At 47.4% G+C, this 16,829-nt stretch overlaps 1 protein-coding gene across 1 annotated transcript in view; it reads right to left on the bottom strand.

The window, feature by feature from the left end:
• The window catches only part of LOC146207602 (GRAM domain-containing protein 4-like), a 56,862-nt gene extending 40,863 nt beyond the window's left edge, over window positions 1-15,999 (bottom strand). The window contains exons 1-2 of the mRNA XM_084577020.1: window positions 15,947-15,999; window positions 14,219-14,660 (exon numbers count right to left, since the gene is read on the bottom strand). Coding sequence (XP_084433146.1) covers window positions 14,219-14,660; window positions 15,947-15,999 — 495 coding nt within the window. The remainder of the gene's footprint in view (window positions 1-14,218; window positions 14,661-15,946) is intronic.
• Between the last annotated feature and the right edge of the window lie 830 nt (window positions 16,000-16,829).

Raw genomic sequence — 16,829 nt, 5'->3', positions numbered from 1 at the left:
GGACATGCCTTCTACATTTTAAAGGAGCGGCACTGAGAACTACATCTATTTTACGATTTAAATAAACCTACGATTTCATGCCTCGTTATTAATGTCAATATTTCCAAGTCGTCTAGCTTTTAACTTGCAAGTGTAAGCTGTCCCTAGACTAGCGATTAACAGTATCACTCAGGAACGTATGCAGTCGATAAAGTTCATCCACCCCCCCCCCCCCCCCCTCTCCCGTTCTCGCGGCGTGATATTTACGTAAGACCCCTCCCCTCCTCTCACTAGTAAAGAACTCTGTATGGTGACCGTCGAAGATTATAGGATTGTAAAGGAGCCTAAAGTTTGTGCAGTCCTCGTGGCCTGTGTGGCCAAATTTCGAAGCCGTGGTAGGCCTGATCGTCTTTGCATCTGCAGCGACCAGGTGGAAGGTAACTAAAGATAACACTGCGACTCGCATTAAGGTTTCGTTTTCCGAGCTTTTATCCATTTTTAACGTTTGCAACCAACAAGCTTTCAAATAGGTTTGCATATACACGCAGAAATATGCAGGGCTTCTGAGACGGAAAACTACTAGGCACGTTGATTCCCATGGACCTTATACCGCGTCTACTATCCACACCGTCGTGGTCGCCATAATGTTAATCGTTCAATCTATCGCTTTGGATAGCGTCTATTGTGCCAGAAATAGGGTGGAGGCGAATACCACACATCGGCATCGAATCATAGTAAATGCCGGCGGTAAATTTATGTGGCCATATGTACGACGTTTTCGATGACATCGAGTGCGTAGACTCTACGCAACTAGTCCATTAAGACACATATGCAGAGCCAGCTAAACATATAAGCACGAGCTATCGTAACAGTCCTGCTGTATTTGGACGTACTTCCGAAGACGGAAACACGAAATTCACGTACCTTAAGATACTGACTAGTCTTGCGCTTCCGCGGAGGAGGCTGGATTTTGGGCTGTGACGTCACGGTGGGCATCTCGCTCGTCGTCTCGGTTACTCCACGGGCGGACGCGTTCTCGAGTGTCGTTGACACCATAGGCGTAAACGTATATGTGCACGATATACACAAATTTGTAGTTTGGTTCCAGCGAGCGCGCGCGCACACACACACACACGATCGCACAGTCACACACACGCGCACTAGCGCAAGCGTGGTTTCGCTTAATCCGTCGGGCTAATCCGTTCTTTCTCTGCGTCGTTACACTAGGCGAGTGGTCGCGACTCGCGCCGGCCGGTTTTATAAAGCGTGCGGGTAAAATGACGTTCCCCCTCCTCCGTCTCTGACGCAAACAGGCAGGTCCTGCGTACGTATACAGCTCTCCACACGGAGAGGGTGTGATCGGAATCGGCGACAAGGTCGCGCCAATCTGGCGAACGCCGCACCTTGTTTAAGCTGGCCGACGTTGGCAATCGATGCCAAACCGTTCAAAGGGCTTGCCCCCGCCTTCGCTTGTGACTATGATAGGAAATACCATTGTGTACACGCTCGCGAATGATCAGGAAGACCGGTTCTATTGTTGTTGTTTTTTTCGCACAACTAAACAGCTGAATCCACGCAAACGTGACTTACTTTTTTTTTCTTGCGTTAAAATAGGCAATAAAACAGGGGAAAAAAAACTTTTCTTTTTTTTTTACAATAGTACAAAATAGATATTTTCTTTTTTTTTTTTTTTTTTTAAGCGAGAGTAAGAAATGGACTATTTGTAACTCTAAAATACACTACGCGTGGTAAACTGAGCTAACATTAACTGTGCTACATCACTCATTTCGCTTTCATGGGATAAACAAGGACCAAAACGAGTAAACAAGAATAGATTCAGACAGCGTATACATTTCGATTATAGGTAGGCAGATTAAGCAATTCCTATTCGTCCGTCCCTCAATTACCTTGCGCGCGGTAACCAGCGATCAGAAGCTATAGCTACTAGTATACAGAAGGCTACCCCTGCCAGACTGGAAGCTTGCCAGGTCATGCTCGTGATGAGGGCTTATTTCGAAAGCGTCGTCGAAGCTTCGCAGATGGCCGAACTTTCCGAAGAGAATTTTTTGCGGAAGCGGAGTCACCCAGGCGTGACGAGCTCAACTCCAAGTGCGTATATACGCCTGTTGCGAGTGTCACGAAAGAGACGGGTTTTGTGTGTATACCTCTTTACGACGTCGGCCAGAAATACCCTAGGAAGAATCACCGTGTTTACCACACCCTTTCCCCAGTCCCTAAGTTTGTTTTTCCTTTCTTAGACATCGGCGCATAATTACAACAAACAATCAGAAATGCAACTTTCCTTTTTTTTACCGCATGTATACGTGAAACAAACAAACAAAAAAAAAGCCGGGAAATACAGAATCGTTTTGTCAAACAAAAAATTTTGCAGTGTTTTTGCGCCGGCTAGATTTTTGCGGTCGGCTTTGGTGGCAACATTTTCCCTGAATGCCCAGACTACATCAACTGCGTTCTGATGGGTATGCATCCAGCTTCTCGTAATGTGTAGACGCCATTACCCTTCGTTGTGTGCCTGTTTTGGAGCGAGAAGCAAAAAAACAAAAATTAGTTGAGCTTCAAGACCCGTCGTTGGTATTCCCGGGTCGAGCTGGATAATTTTTACTGCTGTAAACACGGAATGTGCAAATGCCAATTTTCAATGAGCCTCTGCAGCTCTCGCGGCTACGAACCCTGCATGGGCATATACTCATTTGTAAGCCTGTCCCCGCCTCAGCTTTGCATGATTGATAATGTATGCATTAAAGTGGACTTCGGGTAATGTTAAGCAGCCAAGAAAGCGTTTTTTTTTTTTTTTTCATATTAACTCTATTGGTCTGGGGATTCCCGTAGCGCACTGGTTAGCGATGATGTTCGTCATAAGTGCATTGTGCAAGCCCATTTAATACAAGAGAAGCCTATAGCGGTCGCATGCCGCTCGTAATCAGCGCGGACAGTGCCTTGAGAGGAAAAAAGAAGAGCTTTCAAAGAAGCACTTAAACCTCTCATGTCTAAATGAAGACCTAATACATGGATGCAGTCCTGTTCTCTAGGAACCGGTGCGAGGCAGTCGGGAAAGAAAATCGGACTTCAGAACACGGAAGGTTGATAATATTCTAGCTAACAACGTGAATACAGGCAAGCAGGCGGAATATGCTAATCATGGCTATAGTGACGTGGGAAGAATCAGCGGCAGAAAATATCGAGTTATAAACCAGCGTGGAACGGACGTAATTAATACACACGAACCTAGAGTCACTCAGCTAAGGTAAGAAAAAAACAAAACTGTGCGCCAGCGACGTGAAGGACTTTCAACAACACTTGTGAACATTGCCCACGAGATGTTCGATTATCTGTTGCGTGCTAACAATGCAAGCTTTCTAGCGATCACGTTATTGCAGCGAAATTAAAATAATTTTTTTTTTTTTTTAAAGCTGCAAGCAAATATAGGCATATAGTGTTCCGGCATCGGAAAAGCCGAATCTTCGTCCCTCCTTCTTTTTTGTCCCGTCTTTTCCGCTTGGTTATGGACCATCGAAAGCACCAACTCGCCCAGCAACTGCTTTTGTCGAACTACATTTTAGACAATAATCAGTTTACTAACTTCGCGTTTCAAATGGAATGTGCATGGGGACACGAGTTGCAAATTTCACTACCATATGTTGTTCCTTCTCCTCACCCCCTGTTGCCAACCCTGTTATAAAATTCAAAGAAAATTTATCAGTATTGAAAAGTGCATTTATACACAGGTTTTACCATGCAGGCAATTGCGTTGGAATTGTTGGTAATCCGATATATTAGCTCAAGATTTCATTTCCTTCCTTATTAAAGCTAATTGTGCCATGAGTGAAAAATACACACAAAAATTAACTAAAACTTATGATCATATTCTAGAGAAAAGTAGCGTGCGCATGCTCCGTAGCTTTCTCTGCTGTTTCGTGTGGGAAGCAGGACGATGTTGACGTTTAATTTCCGATCCGCCAGGAATGACCGGCACAGCGCCGGAACGGTGTGGCAGCGGAAAGCTTGATGTGAACGTGGACTAGAAAGGCTCTTCTTTGTCGCCTATTCGGAGAGCACTACCGAGAAATTGCGAGGGAGACAAACGGACACACCCCAACAGAATGCTCTTCGCAGAGCCTGCTACTGCGGCTGATAGTGACTGAGGCAAAATGGAAGCAAATACCGTCGAAAATGAAAATAAAATTTAATACAGTAAAAAAAAAAAAATCAATAAATGGGGATACCTAGCAGTATACGCCCCTCAAGTAGACAGAACGCAGAGGGCTCAATGTGCCAAGCTACGGTGAACTGAACCCCCTATTCTAGTTCCCTATTGCCAGGCCAGATCAGTTCAATTCTACCGCCCCCTACGTGTTGCGCTGCCGTGTACAAAGCCACTATGGGCCTGCACGTTTTTGTAATACATGATGACAGTTTTGTCGCGGCTGCTTAGTTGGTACTGCACTGGTGGTCTTTGCTGAGCCCGAAGTACCCACTTCATTCTTCGATAAACGGATTATGTTGGCATGGAACAAGTAGGGGATGCGCAGGTTCATCCTCTTCCTATACGCGGAAGCACTGTGTCGGACACGTTTTTACTGCGAAAGCTCTGATTCGAACACCTGCGACGCGACCCCGTTCAACGCGTGCGCGCTGTCGAGTCCCGTGAGAATATCGGTCTCAGCTTTCGTGTCATTTGAGATGAAGAGTCTCCCGCAACTTTGCGCAACTTTGTGTCTTCTTTTACGCGCACACGTGCGCGAAACCTGTCTCGGCAGTTGCTAAACTAAACCTTTTGCCACGTCAAGGTCACGCGACGTACGCGGACCACGTAACGTCAACGTTACGTCCACTTGAACGGGCAGAGCTTCACGCCAGCCGTTCGCTGCCGTCCTTCACGCCCGATTAAATGCGCGTCGAACGGAGGCTGTTTTGGTCGAGCACTCGATAGGTCGCCTGACCTTCTGGCATATATATAAATATTTCCCACCTCAACAAAGTGGAGCTATACTCCGCGCAATAGCACAAGGCTAAGGGTATAATCACGTTTTGTTAGAAGGACTTTAAATGTCACTGCAATATTCGGGCTCACCGTGCTCACAGATGCTGTGGCAGAAGGGAATAACGTGACAGAACTAGCCTTGTTCCTAGACAAACAAAAAGAGAGTGACTGAGACGGTGGGCTAGCTGGCCACAGTCCTCCATGTGCGTGAGCTGGGCAAGCGTCCAGAAATGTTTGCCGCGCTTAGTAAGAAAGCGCTCGCGGAGCAACATGCAGAAGAGAGCGTACATCGATATTTTTATCCTCGGGAAACACTTCTACTTGCCCATCTCTGATATTCTAAAGAAGAAACGTTCAGTGAAGTCGAGAAGAGCGGAGAAGCAAAACGTTTCCGCCGCCTTTACCCCCCGATAAAACTTCTGATCATGCCCCCCCCCCCCCTTTTTTTTTTTAATTTTCCAGCATGCAAGCTATCTCAGGTTATTCATTATGTGCTTCTGTGTTAATTATTGTGCGACTATAAGCGTTGTATCATTTTGGAATGATATAAACTCTCCCTTTCACAGACATAAGTGTGTGCATGAGATGACTCATACTGTGGCACCTGCTTTAGGTGAAGTGAACGCACACACCCCCCTACAGCGCCCGTCCCTGGGATCGGAATCTGGCTGGCAAGCCCGGATAGCCCGGCGGAAACGATCGTGCCTTCTCGCTCAAACGAGAACTTTGCTATCGTCTCCATCACCGGATTACTCACTGCCGAGCCGGTGCGCTCAGTGAGCCCTCCAACGTCGTCACTCAGTGCTGATCGAGTGACCTTCAGCCCATCGAGGGTCATGCGCAGCAAGAAGTGCACGGTATTGCGTCGAGGGGTGGCTCGCATGATTCCCACAGTATTAATACGTCCACGCTACACAGTATGCTTCCGTGGCACATGCCTTGCTCATGCGTCTTTAAACACAACGCTGGATCGTCCGCGAGCCGCGTCCCGCCTCTCTTCCAAGAGCGCATGGTAATGTCGGCTGACTGCGTCTTTTAATGCATGCATGCATTGAGGTTGTTTTAGACGTGCTTTGATTCCTTAGGATGTTTTCTCTCGCTCTCTCCAGTTCTTAGAATGCATTTGTGTGTGAAAATATGAGATGAATCGTTGGTATTAATAAAAAAAGGTGTTGACCGCTATTTTCTTGTGAGTTTTGTAACCAGTTGTAGCAAAATATACAAAGAAGAACTACGACCGTACGATAATGTATCGTAAGAACAGAGGGACAAGAAGAAAAACGGGATGGCGCAATGGTTACGGCGCTCGACATCATTCGGAACAGTGTTCCGAAGGATGCAGGATCGAATCCTGGCCTCGGCGGCCGCTTTTCGATGGAGGCAAAAAGCAAGGCGCCCGTGTGCTTTGCGATGTCAGTGCACGTTAAAGAACCCCAGGTGGTCGAAATTTCCGGAGTCCTCCACTACGGCGTCTCTCATAGCCTGAGTCGCTTTGGGACGTTAAACCCCACAAACCAACCAACCAACCAACCAGTGTGACCCACGCATCGCCCCCGAGGAATATTGCACTGGGCACTCTGGCGTAGAACGCAAGACCTTGGAAGCGAGGGCCCCCTCCGCCAGCGGAGAAGAGGGAGGGGGTCATGGCCTCGCTTGCCTCAACGCTGCTTAGCGCGCTGGCCAGGCGTGAATCAGAGCGGCGTCGTCGTGACGTTTGTACACGCGGCCGGCGAGAAAACCCGCTCCTGCTTGGTAGCTCGGCGCAGATTCTTAGCGGCGAGTGTTGCGACGTGATCGGCGGTCGACCTTTTAGCCCACGCCGCAGCATGTCCATTGAAGTGCCCAAGGATTAAAGGATTCGGGCTCGGAAATTACACTATCGCAGTAGTTCGGAGGCCGTGCGCTCTACGGCAACTCAGCGTCAGGAGGAACGACCAGAGCTGCAGAATGATCGATATGCGTCCAACTGTCAGGCGTAGGGTCACCATATTCGCCAAGTGCAGTGGAAATGGTAGCATATAGCGAAATAAACTACCTTAATTGTTATTGAATAGTCAGTTGCCGCAGGTCGTCTCATATTCTTTCTTCTTCAGGAAGGGCCGTGATCGAGGTCTCTGCTCTTGCGATGCAAAATGCCTTGGTAAAACCATGTAATCACGGGACGAGTTCACCGAATGGATTAAAGTTTAACCACTTGTACGGGAATCAGCGGAACGTATACAGCCAAGGACCCCAAAGCGGAACCTGCTCACAGAATAGTAAGCGGGTAACTCGTCTGGCATTTAATAAACCCTCTGATTGGAATAACTCACAGCGCTTTTACGCGCCAAGGAAATACGCTGTAAGACATTTTCCATAGCTTTGAAGGATTCTGGATGTACGAGGAAGGTGTGGGTTATTACTGCGGCTGATTCTCGTCACAGGTCTACAAGGTGGCTGTTCATTGCTAACTGGCATCGGAAGGTGTTCACGGTGAAAGTTCCACATCTGAGAGTACGTATTCTCGCACCTGATAAAAGTAATCATTCTACTGAGGTTAGAGAGCCAAAGGGATTACTTCAAATTATCGACGAAAGCGTAAAATAGTGAGGAGAAACTAAGAAATGGGCGTCAATAACAGCAAAGTTGGCTAAGCGCCAGCATTTTTTCAGAAGTGGCTCTTTTCTCCGCACGCGAGGCTGCTGCTAACAGGTTGTTCCGCGCAACCTTCTTTGAAAGAGAGGAAGGCGTAAAAACCTAGCGCATTCGCGCAGGCGTAGCAGAAAGAAAATGCACCATTATATTTCACAGAAAACCCGCCGCAGCCGCCAACTCATTTCCTGCGACTTAACCGCTGCAGCGCGGTGCAATAATGTTCCCTTCCCTCTCTCCGCTTTTATCTCCGCAGCTCGATGTCACAGGTGCCGCAGATATTTAAGCTTCGAAATTGAGCGGTGCGCTCGTAGAAGCGCAGTGGGCTGACTTTAAAAGAGAGGCGCGCGATGTACAGATAATGAACAAAACACCTTTGCGCTCATTCAGGGGAAAGGCCACTGGGATTTAGAGCGCTGTTAACTTGTTCCTGCACCTCTTCAAATGCTCTCTACGTCCAGTAGACGCTCCATCGCCTCGAAGTGTAATATTCCGCGAGGTTATCGTTTCAGTACACTGCCATACCTCTCGCAGAGAGTCCCGTAAGCTCACACCTTGCGTACAGCACATGCAACGAATCCAAGGCAAAGTGATCGTCACTGCATTCGTGCAGCGGGTAGTTGCTTGTATTGGCTGCTTGCTGAGTGTTCGGCGCTGAAACGCGCTCGACCTCGATTAGCCACTTTCACGCGGCCGACAAATATCCCCAAGGATAGTGTCGTCTCTTCAAGTGTGATGCGCTTTCTTTTCGATTTTTCACTTATTTTTTTTTTCTTCGCAGTACTGTTGTGGCTATAGAGCGTTCGTTCAGTTATAACGGCTCTGCTATGTTGCTACCTCAATGGCACTTGACATGGTCGTGGCTCTTGTCCGTGGTGTGCAGCGCAGTTCATTTATTTTCTGCATGCCGTTGTTGCAGCTGAGGCCATTCGGCCACTTGGATGTTTATCTGTTGAAGTCAGCAAACACATCAGATATGCATGCGTTTGATGCTTAGCGCTTTTCAGGGACCGCTTGACTCATTGTTTATCTTTTCTTTTTCCGTCAGTAATTGCTTCGTCGCCAGCCTAGAACCTGAAGGTCACTGCTTTCGTTCTGTTCACTAAAGGCGTGGAAAACATGGATTTAAATTGTATTAGGCAAGGTAATTTGCATCTCTCTTTGGACCATTTAACATTTCACTTTGTGTCACCTCGCAAATTGTAAATATTTTATATATAGCATAATACTTAAAAGCGCTACTGGCGTGTAAAAAAAGCCAAGTTGTGTGCGAGAGGTGCCCCGCCCACAACCAAACTCATATTCATTGTGTTCTTCATGCCCATATTATTTCGATTATTTCTACATGCTATTCGAATCATCTTCCCGGAGCTAAACAGATTAAAACAGATGTCGACTAATCTTCACTGGTAACGATAAATTTAGAAAAGTTCATCTCCACTGCTTGACTTTCGACTTGTGTATTGTGTTTTGTAACTTATTCCCTGCTACAATACGAAACTTTATTCACTCCATTCACCTGGCCGACCAAAGACCCTCGAGCCAGGCGTCACATGACATCCCACTTCCGCTCCGTGAGGTCAGCGCCTAGCCCTCAATTGTTTCAGTAGCACGGCGAAAGATTGCACCGTGTCTAATCCTTTTATCGCCTTATGTGAAGGCGAAGGTCAAAGGAGTGGCAACAATCGGACTAGACTTGGGCGCGGCTTTTCTCCTTACGGGGGCCAGCTGTGGACCTCGCAGACGGGAACAAGGACGTCACGTGACGCCCGATCCGCGGGCCGACAGTCGTTCGTGTGAATAAGCCTTGTTCAAGAAATAAACGAAAATATTGCCATCCAACCATGTTATAGTTACCCTAGTCGCTAAATCATATTTACCTTTGTACAACGCAACCCCACATGCTTTTCAGTGCAGACAAAAGCCTTTAATGCCTCATCGTTGTTGTGGACAAAATGTGCCCCGCTTTTGCAGCGGCTCTGATTGGTCGAGACGGGATGACGTCATGGAGGTCTCGACCAATCACAAAGCACCGCAACAGTATGCGCGAATGCGTGCCTTATATGGCCAATGCCAATCTGATCAATCACTAAGTGATGACTAATTAATAAATGGTTAATAACTAATTAATGAGAATGGTTAATGACCAATTGATGAATAATTAAGGACATTATTTAATTACTGCTTAATTAATGCCATCAGGCTTTCGCCTTTCACATACTTTAGTCGCTGAAGTCCCTCGTAATTTTTCCTCGTCGTAGTTGATTCTCGAAACAGCAAATAAAAGTTACGCCGACCGTCCAACCATGCGATGTTTACTGCAGTCGTTAAATCACCCCTCACTCTGTGTGACGCGCGATTTTCATGCTCCTTCATTCGAGCTATAACCAACATCCATCAACTTGAACACGCGATCGTCGTGTGTCCTCGCCGGCTTTGGGCTGGGGACGGCGGGTGCCTAACGCGCTGTGAATCGCACTGAAGGCAACGCATACTGCGCGTCGCTTCAAGCACGTCCTTGATTTCGCGTCGCTATAAAAGTGGCCGCGCAACTTCGGCAACTTTACTTTTTCCTGTTTCATTCTGCTCATTGCGCTTCTGATGCTAGTATGCGCCAGTGACGGAATGAGGTCGCTATTGTAAAAGCAAGGTCTGTCCTCCTGTTCTCTCCTCCTTTTCTTTTTGTTGATTTTCATTTCCCTGCCTACGCGACAGCGCTGTTTTGTGTGTGCGCGCGCAATACAGACGGAAACGTCCACCGACTATACCCCGCGCGGCTTTTATTGCGGCCTGGCGCCACTGATTCAAACATCACGTCTGAAAGGACGTTTACTAGAGACGTGAAAGAACGAAGAGAGAGAGAGAGAGAGAGAGAGAGAGAGAGAAAGAGATGCTCGTCGACGTCAACAGGAAAGTAACAGCGCTGCCTCTACACAGATTTGTGAAACGCGAGTAGGTAGGAGCATGAAAAAAAGAAAAAAAGAATAAGGGCAAAGAAGAGTTTTCGATATTTAATTGACTTTCCATTAGAGTTTAACCAAAGTAAATCATTCGTGGATGAAAGCAGCTGGGACACATGCAGGGACCACAACGAAACTTTGGCGAGAACATTGGCATGAGGCCTAGGGATCGAAGCACACGACTTCATTGTGGTAAAGAAAGGAAAGGGGGGGAGGGGGGGGGGGGGGGGGGTATCTGGTAACGACAGTGTGCTCTTAAATATGACGCAAAAATGCGTAGTGAGGAAAATGCCCGAGATTTCTAAAAAAAAAAAAAAAAATTAAACAAGGCAGGAAGGCCCAGGCGCAATGGCTGCTGAGTCCTGAATTTAGTATCACGCTATGTCTCTGTCACCTACACTCGCCATAACTTGCGCGCCGCGTATAGTCACACCAAATATGTACTGTAACCGGCCTTGCATTGTGTAGTGAAAAAGAAAAAAAGAAAACAGTATATTTCGCAGCAATATAGACCGGTTCAGTTCGCCTCGAGTGTTTCGATTTGTGTGTTCCAGGTGTTCGTTTTATATCCGAGTCCTGGTTATTTCGAATCAATGCAGAGACATAGATTTGCACGCGAAGCAAATAGGGACAGTATAGCAACCCCCGTCCACTTTTCTTCAAAGGCGGCGCCGAAATAGCCCGAGCTTTGATCCTCTGGGCGTGTCCATTCTTTTCGTTCGTTCGAGCCTTTCAGGAGCGGCGTATAATTCTATGAGCGCCCGGAATTCATATCCACCCTGTATGTCGTTTCTCCGTGTCTATTCTCTTTTATTTTGCTTGAGGAGAAATACTGAGCTTCAAGTGCAAATGAAAAATATAAGCTTTTACAATAAGATAAGATAAAGAGGAGGGAGAAGAAAGAAACGAGAGTTAAAAGTATAGACGGTATACTATACGTGCGCTTCGCAGTCACGTGAAACCTGCTGCAAAAGCGTAACGTCCACCACAACAGCGATGCATTCGAGACTCCAACCAATCACTGTCAAGCTATGTCTGACGCTAAATCTGTAATTAATCAACTAGCTAATGTCATAAGAACTCTCGTCGTGGACATTTGGGAGTGACTGTTTCACGTCAAGCGTTTACTCAAAGGTGGCTGACGTTTCACGTGCGCACCTATAATCGATAAAGTGCGGGGCCGCAGTGTTACATGATTCGCGATTAAGAAATCTGATCGAGCTCCCCATTGTCTGGCCGCGGGGAGACATCCGCTTTTGATGATACTGACGAGCACAATAATCGTGCCCTATTGCTTATTGAACCAAACCGCCATGTTGTCCTCACAGAAGTGGATGGCTGCTTGCAGGCTGCCCTTCTTGTTTCCAAGCGGAGATATTGAAAAAAGAAAAGAAAATGTTAGACCTTTTCATATCCACGAAAATGAGGCATGGTCGAGTTTGGGAGACGAAGAGTAAATGAGAAAGTCGTTTCACATGCCACGAACAGCCTAGCTAGGTCTTGTCACATCCGTAATTAATACGTAATCAACATTTTCGTTCATCATGTAAATGTGCATCAATTTCACTGAGAAATATGGTAAGTCGGACACAAATGGTTCATTAATTCGTTTAAACGATTCTCTGCTTTTCGCCTAATTATTCGCTCGCTCGAATTCAGCCCCATAGGAAATTCCAGTGAAACGACCGAAATATAAAATCCCTCGGGCAAATTGGTTTGCACGTCATTAGTGTCCAGCTAACGTCAGGGGCGCTTTGCCTTGCGAAAGCAGGGTGAAGGAAAAACCAGTCACTGAAGCCGACGATGCCTTGGAATAGTGGGGGGTGTTAATTTAACTAGCGCATTTATTTCTGCCCTCTTTTTGAGTTGCGCCGTGCGTGTAAGTACTTCCAGTCTGCGCTTATGCTATACAAGCGACATCGTGGCTTGATTTTCACAGGAGACGACCGGCCACGCGGATATTCCTATTGCTAAACTTAAAAAAAAAAAAAAAAAAAAGTCCAGCCAAATGACGCGCGTTGAATCGTAGAAAGTTGTGATATTTCGTTTTTTTTTTTTGTTTCTTTTTGTTTTTTTGTCTCGGTGCCGAAAGTATAATATATTAACGAAACGCATATTCATCGATGCTCAGGCAGTCTTTGAATAAATCCAGAAGCCATTCCCGGTGCTTTTAATTATGTGCACAGGCCGAGTTAAAGGGCGGTTATAGTCCGCGCAAGAAATAATAAAAAAAAAAAAAATCCGCGTAACCTTGACAGCATCTGGGTGGTTCCTATCACTGAAGGGCAAAGTGATGCGGTTACTTTTGACGGAAACTGAGCGCTCACGTATGCATGAAACATACATATGCACAGTATCATAACGGACCCGTCGAGATGGGTTAGTAGTTTTGGCTTTCGGCTGCTGAGCCCAACCAAGGTCGCGGGATCGAATCTCGGCCGTAGAGGCCGCGTGCAAGGCAAAAAACGCCTTTTGGCTGTTAAAATGAAACGGCGGGCGCCAAAATAACTCCCGTTTCTTGTATGCTACGTACGGCGTCCTTATTACCACAAAGTAATGGACAAGCGCATTTTTTAACGGGGAGTTGTTTGAGAATTCAGTCTTCTGGTTAATGTAACATAACAATCAATACTATATCTAGATCTCCCCTTGGCACGATTGTGGTTTTCAGCTATTTGCTGTAAAAAAAAAAAAGAAAAAGAAAAAAAAAACGCACCTCATTCGTTTTCTAACGTAAACTTAACTACAAGGTGCGAGAGCAGGACAAACTTTAAAAGCGAGATTTCGTTGCACGGCAGATGTTTAGGCCATTCCCATCAAGATATTCATAGCAGTGTCTTAAATATTCTATTGCTGTCTCATAAATAAATAAATGTGATGCCAAAGAAATCTAGGCTTGTTACTATAGTTCGGGACGTAAACCCCATAAATATATCGGTGTCGTATTGCTATTGGCAGAAGACGCGTACAGAAATTGAGGGTATGGTATTTTGTATATAGTTAAAATAGAACAGCATGCTGTGCTATACCGTATCATATCATACCATAACATGTCATATGGCACCATACCATGCCAGGCCATACCGGACAAGACCAGACTAGACCAAATCATACCATACCACACCAGGCTAGACCTTACCGTACCATACCATACCATACCATACCATACCATACCGTACCGTACCATACCTTACCATACCCATACCATGCCATGCCATGCCATGCGATGCCATGCCATGCCATACCATACCATACCATACCATACCATACCATACCATACCATACCATACCATACCACACCACACCCCCTTACCATACCATACCATACCATACCATACCATACCATACCATACCATACCATACCATACCATACCATACCATACCTTACCATACCTTACCATACCCATACCATGCCATGCCATGCCATGCCATACCATACCACACCCCCTTACCATACCATACCATACCATACCATACCATACCATACCATACCAGATCGGATCAGATCAGCTCAGATAAGATCAAACCAGGCCAGACTATGATAGGAACGGTTATGACATCGCACAGCATTTCAGCAGGAAGAATAAAATAGGTCTGCTATAAGGCGACGCGGAGATGTGTGAGGGAGAGGCGTGGATGCACTCACTCGGCTGTAGTAGCTGCGGATGAGAGCGACGCGCCGGTACGAGACTCGCCTCCTTTGGAAACGGTGAATGGCAGGACCTTCAACCACGGCGGTGGCCTGTATCATCGCCCGGAGCTGCATTTCGCAGTCGCGCGGGGCGCACAGCACCGTTGGCGGCGGCCGCTTTATCTCCGATATCGTTGCGCACAGCCGGATCCTCGTGTCGAACGGCGGACATGTCTGCAGCCGGACCAGAGGAGGCGCCGTCACAGCACCGCTCTCTGCCTCTCCGGCTGAATCCTTTTGTTTCACCAGTGCTGCAGCATTGTCCCACACCGGCCCTCGCACACACCTTTCTTTCGTCGCCGTAACTAAGATGTAATCGGGCGTTATCTTGCCTCTTCTTTGTTTTGCTTTCGGGGTGGGCACTATGCAAGCTGAGATAGGCTGGTTGGTTGCGCCGCTGAAGAGTGTGCGCAAAAGTTGTGAGGTAATACTGTCGAGCAACAATGCACGTGCAAGCGACCAACCACACCACCTGCACGCCAATAGAAAGTCGACTGTTTTTTCAGTCAGTTTTCCAGTGAGTTCGTAGAGATGTGTGCATGAAAGGGAGATGTAATGCGATGCATACAGATGACACTCTAAGTAGTTTGGATGAACCGACCGGTCGCTGTAGAGGTCGTTACACTCGCCTCACGCAACACACACAGAAAGCACGCAACTCCCGGAAGCACCTTGCCATAAGCCCTAACGCCTGCATGACAGCGTCTAAGCTTGTTTTTCGTTCACGATGCGTATCCGTGGTGGCCTTGGATCTGAAACAGGCTGTCCAATTTTCGAGGAGGCTCCAGAGCAGATGCAGAGCTGAATGTCCTGCGCCGTGTCATCCAGCGTTCAGTTCTTCATTCGAATTCACTTGCGATACACGAAACTGCAGGTCACTAACTGCTTCCTTGGGTTTCTAGTCTTGGGCGCAGTTCCTCGAGAACCTTGTACAGCCGGCTGTAAGGTGCGTACCTGCATCGCTGTCTTCGGCTCCGTGCATACACATCATACAACGGACTTGCGCAGGTCGTCGAAACGGAAGCCCACCCGGACTCGATCATGTGCTCCAGGAACCCGTTCTCCTTAGAGGAACTCCCTCCACACGCGCGAATAAACAGGAGTAGACGCTTCCAGATGCCCGGCAACGCTTGAGTCTTGAATCTAGCTCCTTAGGAGTGTCCGCTATAAAGCCTTCTCCAAAGGTAAAAGCTGAAGCCGGCCGGCTGTCGCACTCGTGTTTCCCCCTCGCTTCCGCTTGAAGAGCGGGCGTCGGCAAACCGAGCCGGTGTGCTCAAGGTCTCGCTGGGGCTGCTCGCGTTGGTGCACGAATTTTCGCAGCTTGTGGGCCAGGTATTCGCGGACAATGAGGTGCGAGCACGTTGTTGCCGTCCTTGCCCTCGCAGGCTGACCGCTGAGACAGAAGCGCTGAGAGCAAGTGAAAGCGAAGAGAGCGTGCGGAGGAGACGGGCGGCCTTCTTCAAGCACCCGCTATAGAACAAGCGCTCTCCGTTCGCCTGTCCGTCGCTAGGAGGGAGGCGGCGCGTTTGTTCCTCGGGGTTTTCTGTCTCTCAGAACTGGGGTGACGTCAGGGCCACCGCTAAGACACCTCTTGTAAGCCGGCCGAGGTCCCAACTGCTCCCGCAGAGAAAAGCCTGCTGCTACTGCTGTTGCTATCTTGCCTTCTTACGAAAGCTTCCTCACCCCCGCCCTCTCGGCTCCCGCTTCTCCTTTCCCTTAAGCTCAGGTACATCCATTTCCCCTTACTCTTAAACCACACCTCTGCGGAACACCCATACCAGCTCTTTTTTGTTTATGCGGGTATCTTTTCTCGCGTACAACAGTTAGATGAGTCGCTGATGAACTGGCCGCTTGCCTAGAAAACGGTCACTCGGTACCAGTGTATTCGGATGAAAAAAGTCGAGTGGCACGCACAAATCGTAAAAGTGCAAGGGTTGAATATATACATAGATGAGCAGGCGAGGGGGCGCTTCGGCGACTTTCATGTCTCGACCGCTTAATCTGTAATGTGCATGATGCAAGACCGGATATACGCCGCTCAAGAGGAAAGGTCTGTATCGCCCTTGGCAACCGGTAAGGGCCCTAACGCGTTTAGAATTAAAAAAAAAAAAAAAAGCCCGTGGCTTGTCTTGAATGTGAATGATACGCAGCGATTCGCTGTCTATAGCGATGAATGCAGCCAAATTTTTCTTGTCAGAAATTAAACTGGCACGATCGAAGCCGCAAAGTGTGCATCTTCGCGTATCAATATGGGCCAAGCGATCGCTTCTCTACGCCACTGTAGAGCTGTGGCATGGGCGTGCGGATATTGTGAACACAAAGAACACATTTGCCGGAAACGATAGAGAACTATGCAGGCTCCACGTGTCGCAAGACTCTGCTGCTATTGTAACCACGTTTTTAATTCGCCGTGAATGAACAGTGTTCAGGACTGACCTACACTTTTGCTGTTCCTTGCATTACGAGGCATAGGTGTGTGTTTTCTTTTGTCGTTTTTTTTTTTTTTTTGGGGGGGGGGGGGGGGGAGTTCTAAAGTCAACCGCGACAGCTTTTTTTTTTTTTTTTT

This window comes from Amblyomma maculatum, chromosome 1 (assembly GCF_055883805.1).
Source record: "Amblyomma maculatum isolate TAMU_Amacu chromosome 1, ASM5588380v1, whole genome shotgun sequence".
Taxonomy (NCBI): Eukaryota; Metazoa; Arthropoda; class Arachnida; order Ixodida; family Ixodidae; genus Amblyomma; species Amblyomma maculatum.
This window is presented reverse-complemented; position numbering and strand designations above follow the sequence as displayed.